The sequence below is a fragment of the Ctenopharyngodon idella genome, chromosome 21 (genome assembly GCF_019924925.1).
Source record: "Ctenopharyngodon idella isolate HZGC_01 chromosome 21, HZGC01, whole genome shotgun sequence".
In the NCBI taxonomy this organism is placed as follows: domain Eukaryota; kingdom Metazoa; phylum Chordata; class Actinopteri; order Cypriniformes; family Xenocyprididae; genus Ctenopharyngodon; species Ctenopharyngodon idella.
In genome coordinates, this window is record NC_067240.1 from 21,360,264 (window position 1) to 21,380,893 (window position 20,630).

Sequence of the window (20,630 nt, forward strand, 5' to 3'; positions counted from 1 at the left end):
TGTAAGACTTTTGGATTAAAATATCCAAAAACCACTAGAACAGTGTTATATTTTGTTGACTTGTGTAGCCTACTTACATTATCTCTTATGTTTCCAAGAATGTTTAAATCCAGAGAAATAAGCAATTTTAACCAGGACACGGACCGTGTCCGTGCGTCGCCTATCAATGACATAACCGCGTTACACTCGATTTCCGGTTTTATTTTGTAGAAACCATGGAAACACCAAAGACGCTTTAATATATTTTATGTTTTATTAAACAATGGAACAACTGTTTGGGTGCATTTATTGACAGAAAACTAATCATTGTTATATAGCTCAACTCGTTTAGTCTTATTGTTTGAATCTCATTTTTTGGATTTTCCGCAAGTAGCCTACCATGTCATGTGGCTAACATAGCATAGTAGATTGTGAGTAAAAACAAAAACATGCTTTGGTTTTACAGTTTATTTTTAGAAATGTAAATGATGGATAAAAGGCCCGAATAAAATTAAAGTTCATACAAACATGTGAACTGGTTGGACTTTCACAAAAGTAACAAGTGCATAAATGTGAAGAACAAAGGTAAACAATGAGAGAAGATTCACTATGAATTGCTTTTATCATACTTTCAGGTCACATTTGAATAGTTGCACTTATACAAACACAGATAGCCTACATCATTCACAAAACACAATGCTTACAAACCCCAAAATGAGTTAGGTTAAATGCTTAGATACTCTTAAGAACCCAACATTTTAATTTAATACGAGTTATGTTAAAACAAACATACAAACAAAAACAATGTTTTACTAGGGTCAGGATACTAGAAAAGAAACTGCTTCAAGTTCCTGAGGTATCTTTGAAGACAGCTTGTAATCCTCAGTACTGATGCTGTCTACTGCAGTAACGACAAGCATTTTGTTCATGTAAGACTAAAATTTGCATGCCTAGATCCCATTCCTTTGTGTGACTATACTATGAAAAACTGAAGATGCTGGAAAAGACAAAATATCCATTCATTAAGTCTTATGCATACAGCTAGAAAGAGAAGAGGCTCCCTTTACTATTTGATGCATAGCCAGAAAATGACACTGCTTTCCCCCACCGTAAGTTCATCCTGAAATAGCAGCGAAATGTCCCTAGACGACATGTCTGAATATTCAACAAGTGTGTAAGTGAGCAACTGCAGCAAAACCATAAGAGATGCACAGCTGGATCTGCAGCAGTTTAAGATGGAGCATTAAATGGTAAAATGTCTGAAATGTCTGATAAAAAAAAAATCAAGCAATCATGTTAAATTTGTAAAGAAAATGTTTAAGGGAGTTAGGCAGTGCAAAGAGTGCCTTGTGAGGTTCACATCACATCTAATCATACGGCTGAAAAAATCCTTTAAAATGCAAATCCAAATCTCTCTCACATATTATATGAGGCACTTTTAAACTGTAAAAAAGTGCATTTGAGATCAGGCAGTAGCACCACTTGTTTATGAGGTCACTTCTATCTGCTGGTTTCTCACTTCCTCCTCCTTCCACAGTATTTGCCTTGGCATCCTGCGCCACCTACAGGAAAAGACACACTCAATATAGCAACATATTGGTAACAGTGTCATGTTTACATATTTTATTCAAACTACAACCAGTGTTAGTTTAGTATCGAGATACTATTATAATTTTTTATGAATAATTGTTTTTTATTTTAAATTTTCAGTTTTCGTTTTATTTTTAGTTAAAGTTTTAGTAATTAAGCTGTGTTTTTGACATTATTATTATTATTATTTTATATGTCTATATAGATTTATTAATTTTTATTTCAGTTTTAGTTTTAGTTATTTTAGTCCATCAAGTTAAATGAAAATTAGAAATATTGCCTTGGTAACTAGAAATATGAACTGAATAATTTTAATAAAGAAGAAAATAAGTTTAAGGTTTTTTTTTTTTTTTTTTTTTTTTTTTTAATTTTATTTCAAGAAATTTTTAGTTATCTATAATAACCCTGATTACGACACTGTTCCCATAAACTACTATGGTATTTTGGCTCATACTTTCTATTTAGCCTTGACGTCAATATAAAACTTGTGTGCAACTCATTTATAGTAGACATACATTTTGTAACATGAAGAGTCATTTATAATAAGACAACGAATGTGTAAAGTAAGTAAATGTTGAATTCATTTTGATTTTAAAGCCGAATCAGTGTTTGATGGTTTGATTTTATTTGGTTTAGTAAAACATGAAATATATACAACTAAAAGTCATTGTTTTTTGACAGGTTATTGCAGTATGGACCATAAAAAAGATTGAGAGAAGTGCCATTATATCTGCTTACGTACCTCTGTAGCCTCCTGCACCTAGAAAGCCTTGAAGAGCTGCATATTTGGCTGCTTTTGCTGTAATCATACAACACACATTTAAATGCATGGCTATGGATAATGTACAGGTCTAGGCCAAACATTAATTTTATCATGTGCTGCATTTGAAATACTAGCTAAAAACAATGAGTTTGCTGTAATAGCTCTTACATTGCTGAGGTGTAAGTGGAGCACTTCCAGGTCCCCCTGCACCAGTGCCACCATAACCTACAAAACAACATCAGAACTTTTCATTAATCACTAGTCTAAACCACACTGATTATTAAAACACATTGGTACAAGAAAACATCACTCTGCAGACATTTGGGCAGCCATGGCCTAATGGTTAGAGAGTCAGACTGGTAACCTGAAGGTTGCAGGTTTGATTCTCAATACCAGCAGAAAACAACTGAGATGCCCTTGAGCAAGGCAGCTAACCCCAAATCGCTCCCAAGGTGCTTTTACAATCTCTTTATGAAGCATCAAAATAATTTAATTGAGCCGCTTCATCCAAGTCTTCTGAAGACACAATGTTGCTTTTTATGATGAACAGATTTATTTCAACCTTTTATTTACATCTAAAAATCGATTAAGCGCACATTCATAGAGCACATCAAATATGGTATGACACACTAGAACAAACCTCATTAGTTATTGTGTGTTGAGCAAGCACATTTGAGCTTTGTTTACCATTTAAATCTGTTCATCATGTAAATAACATCTAAAAGATGGCTGAGGCTTTCTCAAATCCTTTTTAGTTGTTATGATGTGCACATTAAAGTTGCCTCAATGTTTCCCTTAGTTTACCTGGATATGGCTGTTGATATCCAGCACGTGGACCTACACCAGTCCCATATCTAGGGACTCCACCACCTGCAAGATAAACAGATCTACTGTAACTCTGTCTCTTGATATCTGCTCTTTCAAAATGCTTCATAAATTCAACTGAGAGGACAATAGAAGGTGTGGATAAGCCCATTTCCCCAAAGAGAACTGAGGAAAGATATAATGGCTCACCTGGCTGATAGCCCTGACCACCCAAGGCACTCGTGCCAAAGCCTTTAAGACATTGAAACAAAGACAAGTAAATAAAATCCATCTATCTGATGGCAACCAACCAGCAAATTTTACATGCAATGTATGCTCATTCAGTTGGTGAGAGAAATGAATAAGAATTTGACAAAAATCGTGCAGTAAATTAAGTGAATTTACCTGATTTACCAGGTTTCCCTGTTCCTGCTCCTCCTGGGTACCTGAGACCTGACACCAACCATGAGCCATTGTTATTAAAATGAATAAGCCAAAAAAAATATGAAACAAATGCAATAAACAAATGCAAAGTTCAAGGTCCATTGAACAAGATTTTTACTGAAGATTTATATAAAAAGTGAAAACAAAATATCAAAGTGCACTAACATAAATGTGACTGTGCATATACCCAAAAAACAAACAAACAAAAAAGTCCATCCAATTTTGTTTTCACTTCATGTAAATCTTCAGTAAAAATCTTGTTTAATGGACATTGAACTTTGCATTTGTTTGGTGTGCATTTTTTCTGTTTTTCTCATTAAAATCAATAAAATGAAAATTGTTTCAAACATAACTTTCATTCCTACCAATGAAATAATCTCAAGTGATGATGCTGAATACATAGGTTTGTATCCTTAACAGAAACTTTACCTCCACCGGTTCCTACTGGGCTTCCAGCTCCTCCTCCAAGACCCCCCACGCCTCCAGCTCCACCTAAACCTCCGTACCCTACAATAAAATCAACATGTGAAGTGAGATTTACATAATCATCATTATCACATGATGGTAAAGTGATAGCAATCTTTCATTTGAAAGCCACATTTCTAGCATCTGTAAAAACCGCATTCTTGCATCTTAAAAATATATCTAAATTACAACATATGCTCTCAATGACAAATGCAGAAAAGTTAGTTCATGCGTTCGTGACCTCAAGGCTAGATTATTGTAATGCTCTACTGGGTAGTTGCCCTGCATGCTTAATAAACAAACTCCAGCTGGTCCAAAATGCAGCAGCTAGGGTTCTTACTAGAACCAGGAAATATGACCATATTAGCCTGGTTCTGTCAACACTGCATTGGCTCTCTATTAAAAATCATATACATTTTAAAAACTTGCTAATTAGAAAGCACTAAATGGTTTAGCTCCCCAGTACTTGAGTGACCTCTTAACGCATTATAGTCCTTCACGTCTATTGCGATCTCAGAATTCTGGCCAGTTGATAAAACCTAGAATATCAAAATAAACTGCAGGCGGTATATCATTTTCCTATTTAGCACATAAACTCTGAAGCAGTCTTTGTAGCCTTGACAGACACACTCTGTCAGTTTAAATCTAGACTAAAAAACACATCTCTTTAACCTGGCATACACATAACACATTATCAATTTATATTTTCATATCTGTTAAAGGATTGTTAGGCTGCATAGGTCAACCGGAAACACTTCCCATAACACCTGAGGTTACCGTTGTCAGCTGTATCTGGTCCGTATCCAGATCAGATGTTGGACCTGCACCTAGACATGACCACAATGCAGCCCTGAATGTCAATAGAGATCCTGTCAACTAGCCAATCCCCTGTGAAGGCCTCGTCGACACGACAGCCATCGGCACAGATCCTCAGCAAAGACCAAAAGAACCAGACAAGTCCTCTGCACAGACCTATGACCAGCTTCGCCTTCATACTGGTGTGATGAATCCAATCTTCAAGCAAAAGGAACTGGATGAAATATTTGAATGCTACCGATCCACAATCTGATTTCTGACTTGTGATGCAGCCTGAATCATAATCACACCGTGTTTGTTCGTTGGCCAAAGGAGAACTGGCCCCCTGACTGAGCCTGGTTCTCCCAAGGTTTTTTTCTCCATTCTGTCACCTGATGGAGTTTGGGTTCCTTGCTACTGTCGCCTCTGGCTTGCTTAGTTGGGGACACTTATATTCAGCAATATTATTGATTTGACTGCACTGACACTATGGGATGAGAACTGACCTGAGCTGGACGATGACATCACTGTTTTCTGCAGAACTACTTTATAAATGAAATGAACTAATTTAATAAATGAGGATCTTTACAACAGAACTGAATCAACGCTGAAATGACTTCAGCTGAACAATGACACTATTTTCTTTTAGAACTGCTGTACAGCTCTGTACAGTTGTACTGTTGCATCATTTAATCATTTTCCTGTTATCACTGTAAAGCTGCATTGAAACAATCTGTATAAGAGCTATATAAATAAAGGTGATGTCAGTAGTGTTTCAGTTGCATTTTTTCCAAACAAATCTTCTCAACTTGTGTATATTATTAAAATGTGATTTAAAGTAAAACTTTTCATTTGACATTACAGAAGCATAGTTATGAAAGTGTATTCTTTTTACAAAAATGTATGTGGCCTTTTATTTCATTAACATAAGTAACGTTTTTTTAATACATACTTTTAGGATTTGAAGAACATTGCGAAACAACTTTTTCACAAGGTCTTCCTCTCTACCATCATCCAAGCCAGATTAGTAGATTTATTCATGGTGAATATAAATTCAGCCCCTAAAGCTAATGTAATGATATTGTAATAATTAGTCACAATTACGTTAATACTTAAAGGGGGGGTATAATGCTATTTCATGTATTCTGACTTATTTACACTGTTAAAGAGTTGGATTCTCATGCTAAACATGGCCAAAGTTTCAAAACACGAGTTGGACGAATGACGGAGAATTTCTGTGCCAACAATTCTCTTCCAAATCCTTACAGGATTCAGGGTCTTTTTTTTTTTTTTTTTCGAGTATGGGCCTGAGTGATGTAAACGGGGGTGGAATTCCTTGTACGGGCACTTCTCCCGGACATGTCGACCAGAGCGAGAGCAGGTGCACGCCCATCAACGCGCGTTTGGGTTTACAGAAGTTGTCGGCAGCGCTGCACACGTCACAGGACTTCACGAAATCAACAATGTCACCAAAGAAGTGTGTTTTTGGTTGTGAGGGAAAGATAACCTTGCTTCCCAAAGAACCCAGCATTAAGTAGAGCTGAGATTTTTGTGCTCACGCAATACATTGATGCGCTCTCAACATTTGTTATTAAAATAACCACAGAAACTGATAGTTTTAATAACTTTAATAACTTTTTTATTGGTTAAAATGAATGGAGAATATCTCGTGTTTTTCCGAGGCTGCTCGAGCCCTCAGGATCAGAGCTTATGGTTTCATAAACAAGGCCCAGTTCCACGCTGGATTTACAGATCGTTTGAAACTGAAAGATGAAGCAGTCACTGGTGGTGGGTAAAACTGCTTCAACTGTCTGTTTTGTTGGCAATAGGCGCCTAAGTGCATATAATGTAAACAACACGAACATAGTGAATTCATAAATTCGTTATTCATCATTCACTATACGCTATATTCATTATCCACCTTATTCCTGACTAGCCTACTGTGTTTCGAATTATGGGTTGCACTTCCGGTTTGGGGAACTTCCATTTTAAAAGACTGAAACGAATCATTTCAAATCATAAGGTTGCCCTACAAATAAAGCTTATCCGTCAGAATGACTGAATGAGCTGTCAGTTTTTCTTTCATTTCATTTTCGTTTTATTTTCAGACATCGTGAGAATAACGTAACGCTTAGTATTTTAATATAACATGTTATAACAAGAATATCTATGGCAAGAGCTCTTTTCAGTTGCTGCTTTCTATCCTCGTGATTATTTTCTTTTTTCCCTTTGCATGCCGCTGTAATAGTATGAAAAAGGACAACATATACTGCACATTTGTGATCCCATTAATAATTTACTCGAATGCACGAATCTCTCGTTTTTCTCCTCAAAGCCTCATGTCTCTTTCCAGGTTTGTTTTCACAGGTAAATACAATATATTATCTGTAAAAATCGCTTTGAAATAGTATCAGGCAATGCTGAAGTTCATGTACATTTTTTTAGTAAGGCAAAATATTACATAATACAGATATATATATCACTAGTTATATTTAACCCGTCCGTTATTGCTGTGGAAAGAACTGCGCTTTTTCATGGCCTGTTGAAAGTACCTTGTTGATGCTTTTACACTTTTAAATGTCCTTTTAATGTTCGTTGGCTGAAGGGTGAGTAGAATAATGTCATCTCATTGAACCCAGTTTAAAAAAAAACGTATTATTGCATTCATAGAGCGAGCCTTTCACTGACTGTTTACAGCTTAACGGAAGTTACACCCATAATTCGTGCAAAGCGTCATGGGGCGTAGGAATAAGGTGGATAGTGATTCAAAAGTTATCCAGGGATAATGCGATGGTGTATTGTGTGTGTTTAAATACATCTGTTTAGCTGACCATTGACAGCTTGCAGCCGATCTCTACACAAAAGCTGCACGTGCTCGTGATAGCTCGTCACTCTATCTCCGCTCACACGTCACGCCTCCAGGCGCTCGGCTGTTTTCGGCATTTGCAATAGATCTTGTCATGCATTTATAATTACTACTGACATCTAATTATAATTGCATTGTTCTAAGAAAACATTTAATCAAATTTCATCCAATTTTTGCACTACTGTCAAACTTATGTTTAATGTATATTAAATTGCATGATACCTCCACCCACTCCAACTCCTCCAGGACCTCCCCCAACACCTCCTGGTCCAACTCCTAGACCACCACCAATGCCACCAGCACCACCCGGTCCAACTCCTAGACCTCCGCCAAGACCTCCACCAATTCCTCCTCTTCCAGCCCCACCTAGTGTTCCAGCTCTTCCATAGCCTGATAACACAAAAAAAAATTAATGAATCAAATGTTTTTCTGATTATGAATTTTGTCTAAGGATTGGTTATTGCATCATTAAAGTGATCATTTAATGAGTTTTACATACTTTTTGGTGGTTTTAATGCGCCAGGACCATAACCAAGCCCTTAAAAAACAAATAAATATTTGAATATTTAAATGTAAAAAATTGTAAGGGAAATATGGTATGAAACGTGTAAACACTTGAGAAATGTACCACCTAGTCCAGGCCCTCCAAGACCACCAGCACTGCCTGGGCCACCACCATAACCGCCCGGGCCACCACCGTAACCACCTGGACCACCTCCATAGCCACCGGGTCCTGCTCCATATCCGTCTGGGCCTCCAAGCCCACCTAGTGTGCCTGCTGCCCCATAAACTTTGATCAAAGTGATAAAGAGTTATTTAACAGTCTTTCCAGTTCAGTCCATGTGTATAAAATACAACCAAACTGCATTTTTATTATAAGAATTGTGGAATAGCAAGAATGTTTTCTGACACCTTTCCCTTGTTTGCTGCCCACTGCAGCCCCACTGGGGAACCTGAGGCCTGCAAAAAAAAAAAAAAAAAAAATAGTTCTCACCACAACAAAACTGGTGCATAAAATATCAGGAATATGGTAACTTTTTTGAGTTACCGGTTCCTGGTAGGATCCCACTGGCTCCTAAACTTCCAGCTCCACCATAACCTGCAATAGATTTACAAAGCCTAAGTCTATTGCAAATGTTAAGCTTCAAACTGAAGGCCAATAAATGCACATTATGTAAAACTTAATAGTTTTTCCAAAACAATTCTTGAGATATTTAAGTGTTCATTAATTTTGTTTTGTTTAAATTTTATTTAATCATTAATTTTGCATTTAAAGTCCCCCGTGTTGAAAATCAAGTTTTTAATGTTGTTTTCGTCTATGGTGTTTTTAATATGCTTTAAGACAAACCATGTGCAAATTCATAAGTCAACACCATTGCAGAGTATTTTCTCTTTAAAACTGCAGTGATCTAAAGACAGTTTCAAAAGCGTGCTTTGAAATCGCTGGTGTTTCTGACGTGCTGGCGGCGGGCTTGAGCATATCATTAACTATGACGCTATCTGAAGCAGGGGAGTCTCAAGAGAAGGTCATCCCGGTATATTTTTCTGTTGATATGAAAAGTCGGGTAGATTTAACAATATAGCGGGTACATAATGTATATTACTATGTTATGATGGACTATGCCTTTCTCCACTGACGTTCTAAGCGTTTCTAAGGATACTGATTTTTAGAAGACAGCTGTCTGACTCGCGAACGGGAACATGGTTTGTGTAATTATTAGCTGTTTGATAAAGTAGTCAAGCAAAAGACTAATCATATTAATTACCGTTATGTGTCCGACAATGTTAAAAAAAGAAGAAAAAAAAACCTCGAGTTACGACTGTAACCCTGGTTACCTGAGAACAGGGAACGAGACACTGGCTGTTTCTCAATTCCAAGAACGCAGAGAACGGACTTGCGTTCTCGTGGAGTCCGGTCTTGCCAGGCGACCTTGAAAGAGCGAACTCGGAAGGACGCGAGGACACAGAACGCATCATTGTGAGAATTGAGATGTGCTGCGATCTTGACCGTCTCAGCATATTATAAGTAGCGGCTAATGCACAATAAATGCAACATAACATCACAAACAAATGTCATAGCCTATTAAAACACTTATATCATATTATTATAGACATTTTCATAAAATTGTATATATTTTTTTATTTTACCGCGTGTATTTATGAAAATGAGCAGCCTTTGTGTTACCTATGCTTTGTCAATGTTAAGATTATTTTTATATGTCAATAAAAATACTGCAGGCTTTCTTCAGGTTATCACTTTATTAAAATTAAGCAAAACAAACGGACAAATACCTTTACCTTCACGAGCCGTCACGTATTTGCGAGCTTGTAGCGGCAATCTCATAATTGAGAACGAGAACTTTAAAGCTTGCAGGCTTCCGTATGTCAACCGCCCGCAGCGTCTTCTGGGATTTTTAACGGTTCGATTCTCTCAAGTCTGCATTCGATGCATCCTCAATCCATGGGTTTCAAAGACGTCACTTCCGCTGTGCCCGCTGCCATATTTGTGTCTGAGATGGCAACTAACACAGCAGCGGTTCATTGTATTGATGATCATCTTTAGCTCCAGCGCGAGCGCTCAAACAGCAACACAAAACATTATCTACGATTAAAATGTTATTAATATGTTCATATTAATAACATTTTAATTGTATACACTATTGTATTAAAATGTTGTGAATTCTAGTTGCTGTGTTTCAGCGTGTTGTTACAGGAAGAACACAACCACAACAGGAGCTATTCTGACTATGTTACTTAGTTCAAGTTCATGCGTGCATGATTTTGTGCAAATATAAGTTGTAATATTATGTTTATCTTGTATAAATATATATGAATTACCCTATATAGTATGTGTTCCGTTGAGTCTAGCAAAGTGCTTAAGTTTACAGATGTTCATTCAGCGCGCATAGCTCAAACAGTAATGTTGTTATCAAAATGAGATGATTTGAGGAAAAAATCTGTTATTGTTCGTGATCCTTATTATTAATCAAACCATGTGTTGATGACAATAATACGAGAACAATGTAAGTGCTAGTTATTAAAAATAATGCATTAATGTTTTTGATATGAAACAGTTTTAATATTACAGTAGTAAACATTTTTAATGATTATTAATCATTGCTGTTTGAGCTGCGCACGCTGAAGCTGAAGAGAATCAAAACCCGTAAACGGAAGGTTAATTTACTCAAAGGAACACATCCTATATAAGATAATTCAGATATTTATACAAAATAAAAATAATATTACAACTAGTATTTGCACAAAATCACGCACAGATGAACTTGAACTAAGTAACGTATATAGTCAATAATGTAGCTCCTGTTATGGATGTGTTCTTCCTGTAACTCCGAAACACAGCAACTAAGCCCAAAGAATTCACAACGTTAAATTACAATAGTATGTTATAATGTCATGTATAAGAAGACCGTCCCAATCATAGTTATTAATGTTTTGCGTTACTTTTTGAGCGCTTGCGCTGAAGCTATAGATGATCATCAGTACAATAAAGCTCTGCGGGTTATTTACCTCAACAAAACACATCCTTTATGAGATTAATCAGATATTTATACTTATTAAATTTAATATTACGAGTTTTATCTGCACAAAATGACGCTAATGCACAAGTGATGCTTGAACTAAGTTATGTAATCAATGTTTAACTCCAGTAGACGCGCTCTTCCAACCAACAACACGCTGAAACAACAACAACAGAGAATTCACGTTTTATTACAATAGTGTTCTCATTATAATGTTATGTAAATTACAGTCCCTGCAGTTATTAATGTTGTGCATTGCTGTTTGGCTACCAGTGGTGTGGTCCCTTCTGATTGAAGCCAACAATTCTGCCGATCTAACTCCTTTGGGATCGAATAAAATTGTTGTTCGGGGTTACAGTGACATCACATGAAACCCATCCGGGTACTTTCTTGCATCTGGGTACTTTCTTGCATCCTCGAGTATTGGAACTGAACTTCGACGGTTGATGATGAGGTAGAGCAAGAACACAAGGACGCAAGATCATTTAAGAATGCATATTGAGAAACAGCCACTGCGTCCTGAGACGCTAGAGGGAACGTCTCAGTGTGACTGATGGCTGAAGCACTGTAAAATCACAACAATTGTATTGGCCGGGCGACAGCCATGACATCACTACTAGTGCGACTGGAAAGTATAAAAGGGGCACCTAGAGAACATGTCATCCACTTCTTCATCTGAAGGGACCATGCAGGCCGGAGTCATGGCCACAAGATGCAGTGTCTCGTTCCCTGTTCTCAGGGAACCAGGGTTACAGTCGTTACCCGAGACATTCCCTTTCGAAAGGGAACTCGCACCGCGTCCTGAGACACTATGGGGAACGATATACACATGCTGAAGTGATGTGTTTGTGTAAAAAAAATATCCATATTTAACAAGTTATGAAGTAAAATGTCTAGCTTCCGCCAGACCGCCTTCCGGGGGCTTATGCTTAAAGCTCTAGGGAGCAATATACTCCACACAATAACCCACTAAAGCGAGAGGACTATCAGTCTAGCTCAACCTGAGCATGCCAGTCAAATCCAAAATGTACAATATCTAAAAAGGAAGTAGCTAAACGCATCTCCAGCTACTGAATGCTGTATCTCAATGTTTTTTTTTTTTTTTTTTTGCTAGGTATAAATTAAGGAACACACCCATATATGCTTCTTATTAAATAAAGAGGCTCTAGGGAACGGAGGCCAACTATATCCCCCTTTTTTTTAAAAAAAGGAATTACCTAACTACGCTTTTACCTCCTAGATGCCAGCTAGAGGAGGCTAAAAAAATGCCATCAACCAGGCTTTTTACTTAAATAACGAAGCTTCAGGGAACTGAGATCTCTGTAAAACTACTCTCACTATTGGGAGGAGATGTGACAAAGCTCATACCTGTTATATGGAGAACAGAAGCCTCAGAAGTGAAACTCTCATATTAAGAGAGGAGGCCTGCCACGCTCTTATGTTTGTGCGTGTTTTTTGAAACATTTATTTATTTTTTATGAGGAACCCAAGCCAGACCATCAGATATTTAATTTCTCATCATCGATCCAGCCCCAGGACCTGATGTTGTGAAATGTGCAGAGGGGGAAGGAAGAAGGAAAGGGTAGATGTATTAAACCTCAAAGGGAAGGAGGCGATGTTTCTGCCTCTACCAGTTCCAGGACGCTGGTCGCGCCTGTACTGAATCACTTCCCTGAGGTCCTGCTTCTTCTTCCTCAAGTCACGCCTTCTTCGTTACCTGCTCCTAGACAGTGGAGGTGCACGAGAGGCGATGCTCTCTCTTTGGCCCTGTCCAGGCTGAGCGCGCCTTCGCCTCTCTGAAGTTTATGACCACCGCATTGACGGATGTGCAGAATAATTCAGAGGGCGAAACCAGGGGAACCAAGAAGAAATGCCTTTTCTTTCTCCCTGATGCTCACCAGGTTCACCCATGGATGTCTCTCGGTGGCCACCATTGCCATTGCTGCCACCGACCATGGAGGCAGTCTGCTTGGTGGCCCGGAGTCAAATTCATTGGCATTGGAGTGCTTTATTGGCATGACTTACTCACATGTCCAAGTCTTTCAGCAGGTCTACTTGTTTTAAGTGGCTTAGATGGCAGGGTCGGAGGTTTTAGTGTCTGTGTCTCTCCTAGCGAGAGATAGCTCACAAACGTCTCTTCAATAGGAGGCATCGACACATACCTGCACTCGCGCATCCCCTCGATGTTTGCATAATTTGAATGCTGATACCAAATAATGCGAGCAGAATACAGGTTCTACCATGCCTTCTGGATCTCAGCATGGAGATCAGGAAGGAATGGATGGCTCACAGGAGCTGGTGGATTGTGACCAGAAACCGCTTGTCCAGCCTTCCACAAGCGGTCTCTTCCAGCTCGTGCCTGGCCATGGCACTACACCCAGACAGGAAACGCACAGGTCGTGTGTGTCATCAGGTGTCAGAAACCTCGGACACAGATCGGCACACTTCCTAAAGCGCTTGTCACTTGCTATTTTGTCGTCAGAATATCCTTCAGCAAAACAGTCCCTGAAGATGAAGAAGAGGGTGACATGTTCTCTAGCCGCCCCTTTTATACTTCCCGGTCACACTAGTAGTATAGGCGTTCCCCCATAGTATCTCAGGACACAGTGCGAGTTCCCTTTCGAAAGGGAATGATACCATTGTGCAACTTTTACCTCAGTAAGTTGACGAGCAGATCTCTGAGCTTGTGCGAGTTAGTGGAGGCAGGGCTAATTAGCATATTCATATGTCCGCGTATACTAAATAAGGCAAGGGTGTAGAGTTACATTCAAGCTATTTTAAGGCATGAAGATTCACAGGAAAAAATGTTTAAATATGTAATTGTGGTGATCAAATAAGAGGGATAAAATTATTGACTACAGGGGGACTTTAAATATATTTAATATTGCGCAATAAAATGTTTGTTGATCTGATCAGTGCTGTGATTACTTTTGCCTGGTTTCTGCGCCCCAACTCCTGTGCCTGCAGCTCCACCTCCTGGTAGCAGACCACCACCTCCAGGCAGAAGTCCTACTCCTCCCACTCCAGCTGGACCCATTCCACCCACACCTCCAACTCCCAGAGCTCCAGTTCCACCTGTACCACCATAAACTAGAATAAACATGTTGATATTAATAGATTTATCATTTTACAAACATGCACAGGAAAAGCTAATAGACATTTCACAGATCAAGATTTTAATGGTAAATCACCTTTAGGAGGTTTAACTTCTCCTCCCGGTCCTCCACCAACTCCTCCCAGTCCTCCACCAATTCCACCTGGTCCTCCACCAACACCACCTGGAACTCCACCAACTCCTCCTGGCCCACCACCAACTCCTCCCAGTCCTCCACCAACTCCACCTGGTCCACCACCAACCCCTCCCAGTCCTCCACCAACTCCACCAACTCCACCTGGCCCACCACCAACTCCACCTGGACCACTGCCTACACTTCCAGGTCCTCCTTCAATAGTGCCTGGAGTATCTCCACGTCCAGCAATGGCTCCACCTCCAATGCCTACAGTAAGACATGTAAAATTATTATATTTTTTTTTTTACAAATGAAAAAGCACCTGCTTTCCCAAATATATTCAGACAGTAAGAGTAAAGTAAATGGCATGATGTACCTGGGGGTTTTAGTGGTTTGGCTCCCGGTAATGTTCCAATATCACCAACTCCTAAGGAAGAACATATAGTGAAGAGATTCAGTCATACTGGAACATACATTTACGAATGAACAAAGCATAAAAGTCTCTTCAAGTAATGTTAACCACAGACCTTATTTTCAGATAAATTGACAATCTGTCGAAAACCTAAAAAGGAACTTTTCAAAGGAAAATTCTCATTCTTAGGACTGTACACTGAACTGACTGACTAACCTTGAGCTCCACCCTGTAAACACATTATTAAATGATCAAGTTATTCTGTAAAGTTGTCTCTGTGTAAAATCATGTGTCTGAATTATTAATGCAAAATGTCTTTGCATTAAAAAAAAAAAAAAAAAAAAAAAATCACAAGCTCAGAAAGTTTTAAAATGATATTTTATAGGCTACTACATCCATATGCTTGAGACTCCTCCACCACTAGAGGGAGCTGTAACATTGGCAAATTTTAGTAGTCTGACGAGCTCAAGTTTTTTGAACACGATGTAGGTCAGAGGTCTCCTGGAAGGCCGCTGTCCCGCAGAGATTTAGCTCCAACCAGGTCCAACACACCTGTTTGAAAGTCTCTTGTATGCCTACTGAGATGGTGATTAGCTGGTTCAGGTGTGTTTAATTGGGGTTGGAGCTAAACTTTGCAGGACAGTGGCCCTCCAGGACTTAATCTGGAGACCTCTGATGTAGGTGGATAATTTCATGTAAATCAGCTCGAAGAAATCCACTACCAACCAAAAGAAGAAACAAAGAAAATAATCTTTAGCTCAGTGTGATCACGTGTGAGGTCAGTAAGTAATTTTCAAGTTATAAAGACAGATCTTACTCTCTGGTCGTGGCGATCCTGTTCCACCTAAAAAGAGAGAATCTCAATTAAGGTAATTAAGAACTTTCAAACTTAATAAATGACTGATCGATGTAGTATTTCACAATTAGAAGCTAAATACAAACCTGGAGCAGCTCCAGACACACCTAAAACATGAACAAAAAATGTGGTCATATGTAGCTCTTCAAAATCATTTTCAGCGCTTTTAAGCAATCATTCTGAACATACAGGGTATTTTGATACGTGTTTTTCTTTTGCTATAATATGATCCACATGAAGAAACAGCTGCTAAATAGTAAACTGACAGCAATAATATTAATTCCACTTTAAATATGAATAGCTTGTTTTACCATTATAGGAATAGTTTGCAAAAAATTAAATTGTCATAATTTGCTCCAAAACCTATGTGACTTTGATTCTTCTGTTGACTAAAAAGCTGCATTTTTAAAGGATATTCTGACAAAACAAAGTATGAAATGTTTTTCATACAACTTGTGGAATGGGGGAATATTGACAGTTTTTTTTCTTTTCTGGGTGAACTATTCCTTTAAACCACAGATTTGTAAGCTTATAATAGACTTTAACAATAAGTGGTGTAAGTAAATTTACATACAGTGAAGGGTGGAAAAATATATGAAAATAATAAAACAAATATGAGAGGCAGCACCTGGCACCTTCAACTCCATCTGTCCATAATACAGTTACCAAGAACAGATGGTAAAATGCAAAGTGAAAGTGATGTGACGTGTAGCCAAGTATGGTGTCCCATACTCCCATATAATTTGTGCTCTGCATTTCACCCATCCAAGTGAACACACACACACACGCACGCACGCACGCACGCACGCACACACACACACACCATGAACACACACCCGGAGCAGTAGATAAGGATGTCTACATGCTCACTGAACAGGAAGGGTCTACCTGGTCTTTCTCCAGCTAAGATGGGTGTTCTTGTCCCAGCAGCTCCATCAAGCCCATCAGCATCAATGGGCCCACCAGTAACACCTTAAAAATATTACATACTGCTCAGTTCCCATCGTTTTAAGAAAGTTGGAAATCCAACTTAAGGCAGTAAAAATGTTCCATTGTTCATTAAATACTTATTCTCCAATGGACCCACCTGATCCCTCTATTGGTCCTCCAGATTCTAAAATGATCACAAAATAAAACTGGTGGCTAAAAGGAAACACCTGCTCATTTTTTTTCTTATAATCTCAAAATGACAGCTGTTTTATTCCAGATATATGGGGTGGGTAGAAAAAAATTGAACTTTTTCTTACCAGTCTTGGGAGCTTTTGTTCCACCTGTGTGTTCAACAAAATGTTAAAATTACAATGCAGGAACAAAAAAATTAACAGCTAACGAACAAATAATAAATACAATAAATTTCTATAATAGAGTAAAAAGAAAAAAAAGTAATGTTCTTGACCTGCTTGACCTTGACCTCGAGTTCCACCATAAGGACTGCCGATCACTAAACAGGGAACAGATAAGACTGGTAGTTTTGACACTATTTTGGATAATACATGTGTATCTTAATTAAGTACATTTTAAATTAACAGAACAATAATTAATAATGAACATTAATTAATTAATTGCATTACCTCCATCAATTCCAGGTTTAGGACCTGCTCCATGATCTGTGCCAGTAGCAGCTGTACTACCTGGAATTGTTGGTCCTCCTATGATGCCTGGTACCCCTGGATTTACATGGAAAATTGGAATAGTAATATTATATTATACTCGAGAGATGGATTGCTAGATGATATAACTAAAGATCACAAACTCACCATATTTGTCTTGCTTGGTTCCTGAATCTTGTATACCTCCAGCCCCACCTACACCACCTGAGATGTAACGCTGAGCATGTAAACAAATTCCTACCTGTATCTATTAACTGTTATTTAGTTTAGTCCTCTTTTAGCAGTGATCACCCACCAGTTCCAACTCCAGTACCTGTGGCCCCAGTTCCACCAGTTGCTGGTACCGACCCACCCAACACACTTCCAACCCCACCAGCTGGTTGTCCTGTTAGATGCAGATGCATGGGGTCAAATTTTAGCCTGAATATATGTGGCATTTTAATGATAAATGTTAGGTACAATAAATAGTTTACCATATTTAGGTAGTTTTTGTGCTCCTCCATACCCTTTAGAATGAAATATAACAAAACAGCAGATTCACCCACCAATGCTTAAACCAATTGTTTTAAAAAATAAAATAGTATGTCTCAAGTTTAGTGCTCAACATTGCACATCTAGTTTTTAAAACTTTACCTCCATACCCCCCATATCCAACACCAGTCCCAAGACCAACCCCAAGCCCTCCAGGCAGAACTGAAAAAAATTTGTATTAATTTACATTTTTACTTAGTATTCAAATTCAGCATACAAATCATTTATTAGTTTGGTTTGTAAAATGTCTGATAATGTTTATATTCAAATTTTAGGGTAAATTTGAATATAAACATATAAACACCAAGCAGATCTCACCCCCCATTGCAATTTTTTTTCCTACTATGGTAGTCAAATGGGGGGCAAGATCTGCTTGGTTACAAACATTCTTCCAAATATCTTCCTTTATGTACAGCAGAACAAAGAAACTTATACTGGTTTGGAACAACTTGAGGGGGAGTAAATGATGACAGACATTTCATTTTTGGGTGAACTATCCCTTTAAGATATTTTGAAGAATGTTGAGAACCAAACAACAGTACAGCCCATTGACTTATATAGTATGGAAAGCAAACAAGAAATTGTATGCCCCAAAGAAGAAAGAAAGGTATACAGTTTTGAAATGACATGAGGGTGCGTAAATGCAGAATTTTCATTTTTGGGTGGAGTATCCCTTTAACAGAGAAAAAAACAGTTGCATGTCAAATTGCTTCACATACCTCCAGGTCCTCCTGCCACTCCTGTTCCAGCTCCTGGTATACCTCCTGCTCCTAAGACACTTCCAGAACCAGGTAAACCTGTCAAAATATGCCTGGGTTTAGACTTAATTCTGAATCATTCCAATGCAGACTTTTAATTTTTAACACTTAAGCTTATAATATTGATAATATTTGATATTAATAATAGTTTATATTAAAGCATAATATAATTAAAATATTAGTAGTTAATATACATGAAATATGAATATATATTTGAAAAATACATTCATGTGTAATAAAATATATTAATTATATTAATAAAATATTTAACATTTGTAACTATTTGAATGTAGAGTAAATAAACTAATGATCAACAGCCATTTGCAAAACATATGTAAGTGTATGTACAGTAGAACTAGTATATTTCAACTTGCCATATTTAGCTGCTTTTGATCCAGGTCCATATCCTATAGGGCATTAAATGTAATAAATTGAAAGAATGTAGATCAGATACAGCTTTAAAAAAAGCATATTTTCTAATGCCTGTGTAAATTACCCATTTTGACTCATTTAAATTACCTCCAGCACCTGTTCCATACCCAGGTCCAAGCCCTCCTCTGCTTCCTGCTCCAACAGCACCAGGCAGTGCTGCTCCAGCAAATCCAGACCCAGGACCTCCTATAATCCCTGGACCATAACCACCAACTGGCCTTGCCCCTGTACCAAATCCTCCTGCTGGACTGGTTCCTATCTGACCCTGCAGACCAAGTCCTGGAGCCCCTCCACTCCCACCAGGACCTGGATTAAAATGATTTAATAAGTGTTGATGGCAAATTGTAGAAAAAAAAAAACACATGATGACAATGCTGATTTAAAATATCCTACCATATTTTAGGGCTTTTGGTCCACCTGGATAGGCTGCATTTAAAGTGAGATACAAAGAATAAATGTAGAAATGGAAATGAACAGAACAGCTTAACTGCATATGAAATATAATGTTTGTCAGCATACCGCCAGAGCCAGGTCCATATCCTTCAGCAGGTACTCCTCCTGGCCCATAACCACCTGCAGGTACTCCTCCAGTTCCATAACCACCAATTGGTGCCCCTCCTGGTCCAATTCCAGCACTTAGTGTTCCTCCTCCAGCTCCAACACCCGGAACTGTTCCACTACCAAGTGACCCTCCTAATCCTCCAGGCAATCCCATTCCACCAGCTCCACCAGTAACCCCTATTTGCAAAATGCATGGAAAAATATAATTTATAATTAGATTTTTCTACATGGATTCTAAAAATTGGAGAACAAGTTTATTTAGCTTTCTCCTTACCATATTTGCGAGCTTTGGCCCTAGCGTATTCTAGAATATAAGAAGTCAATGTTAGAGAAATATGATTTTGTAGTGGTTTAAGCTACGTAAAATTCTTAATATGAAACATTATAAGTTCTAGCTAATTGTGTCTTTAAACAACCAGTGTGACTTTCTATTAGGCCTTCAATATCTTTGATCTCAGCATCTCAATCAGAGTAAACCAAAAAAGCAAGCAAGATCTTATAGGCCAGCTAATGCCCCTCCACTGATCCTTGCGTCACTGCATACCCTCGAAGACTACACTGACTTCAACACTCCCTATCTAGAGAAGGGCAACTGAGCATGAACCTCCAATTCATTACCTCTGTTAACCTGTTAATAAAAGAACTCCATTCCAGCAACTTCTAGATGTCACCTTAGAAAACATTGACCAGGCCAAGCATGCATGTCATGCATGAACTATATAGAAAGAGCAGAGTATGGAAAAATACCTATGCTTAAAATCACCATCCAGTAGATAACCAACATTGTGCTCCAACCACAATAAACTTGTATTGTTGTGTGCTTGAATGATGCAGTTGAGAACACTGATGAGACACTAAAATGTGCCCAGGATTGTGATGACTAAATTTACAGTCAACCCAAAGAAAGGTCATCTGGCTAGACATGTTACTTAGGTTTCCAGATTGGCCAGAGTTTAATTAAACTCCAAGAAAGGTTGAAGCTATCCTTTTCTTATGAC

General features: G+C 38.2%; 1 protein-coding gene across 1 annotated transcript in view; it reads right to left on the reverse strand.

Moving 5' to 3' along the window:
- Positions 1-432: 432 nt before the first annotated feature.
- Positions 433-20,630, reverse strand: part of elnb (elastin b) — a 29,116-nt gene continuing 8,918 nt past the window's right edge. Inside the window, exons 27-58 of the mRNA XM_051878750.1 lie at positions 19,907-19,936; positions 19,591-19,809; positions 19,465-19,497; positions 19,159-19,377; positions 19,014-19,046; positions 18,601-18,678; positions 17,984-18,043; positions 17,824-17,856; positions 17,646-17,735; positions 17,498-17,554; positions 17,312-17,407; positions 17,137-17,181; positions 16,988-17,011; positions 16,828-16,854; positions 16,629-16,712; positions 15,827-15,847; positions 15,702-15,728; positions 14,849-14,899; positions 14,434-14,739; positions 14,171-14,332; positions 8,755-8,805; positions 8,619-8,666; positions 8,338-8,496; positions 8,206-8,244; positions 7,929-8,096; positions 4,010-4,087; positions 3,542-3,589; positions 3,347-3,388; positions 3,137-3,202; positions 2,501-2,557; positions 2,312-2,368; positions 433-1,541 (exon numbers count right to left, since the gene is read on the reverse strand). Of these exons, the coding sequence (XP_051734710.1) occupies positions 1,495-1,541; positions 2,312-2,368; positions 2,501-2,557; positions 3,137-3,202; positions 3,347-3,388; positions 3,542-3,589; positions 4,010-4,087; positions 7,929-8,096; positions 8,206-8,244; positions 8,338-8,496; positions 8,619-8,666; positions 8,755-8,805; positions 14,171-14,332; positions 14,434-14,739; positions 14,849-14,899; positions 15,702-15,728; positions 15,827-15,847; positions 16,629-16,712; positions 16,828-16,854; positions 16,988-17,011; positions 17,137-17,181; positions 17,312-17,407; positions 17,498-17,554; positions 17,646-17,735; positions 17,824-17,856; positions 17,984-18,043; positions 18,601-18,678; positions 19,014-19,046; positions 19,159-19,377; positions 19,465-19,497; positions 19,591-19,809; positions 19,907-19,936 (2,555 nt within the window). The 3' untranslated portion in view covers positions 433-1,494. The remainder of the gene's footprint in view (positions 1,542-2,311; positions 2,369-2,500; positions 2,558-3,136; positions 3,203-3,346; positions 3,389-3,541; positions 3,590-4,009; positions 4,088-7,928; positions 8,097-8,205; positions 8,245-8,337; positions 8,497-8,618; positions 8,667-8,754; positions 8,806-14,170; positions 14,333-14,433; positions 14,740-14,848; positions 14,900-15,701; positions 15,729-15,826; positions 15,848-16,628; positions 16,713-16,827; positions 16,855-16,987; positions 17,012-17,136; positions 17,182-17,311; positions 17,408-17,497; positions 17,555-17,645; positions 17,736-17,823; positions 17,857-17,983; positions 18,044-18,600; positions 18,679-19,013; positions 19,047-19,158; positions 19,378-19,464; positions 19,498-19,590; positions 19,810-19,906; positions 19,937-20,630) is intronic.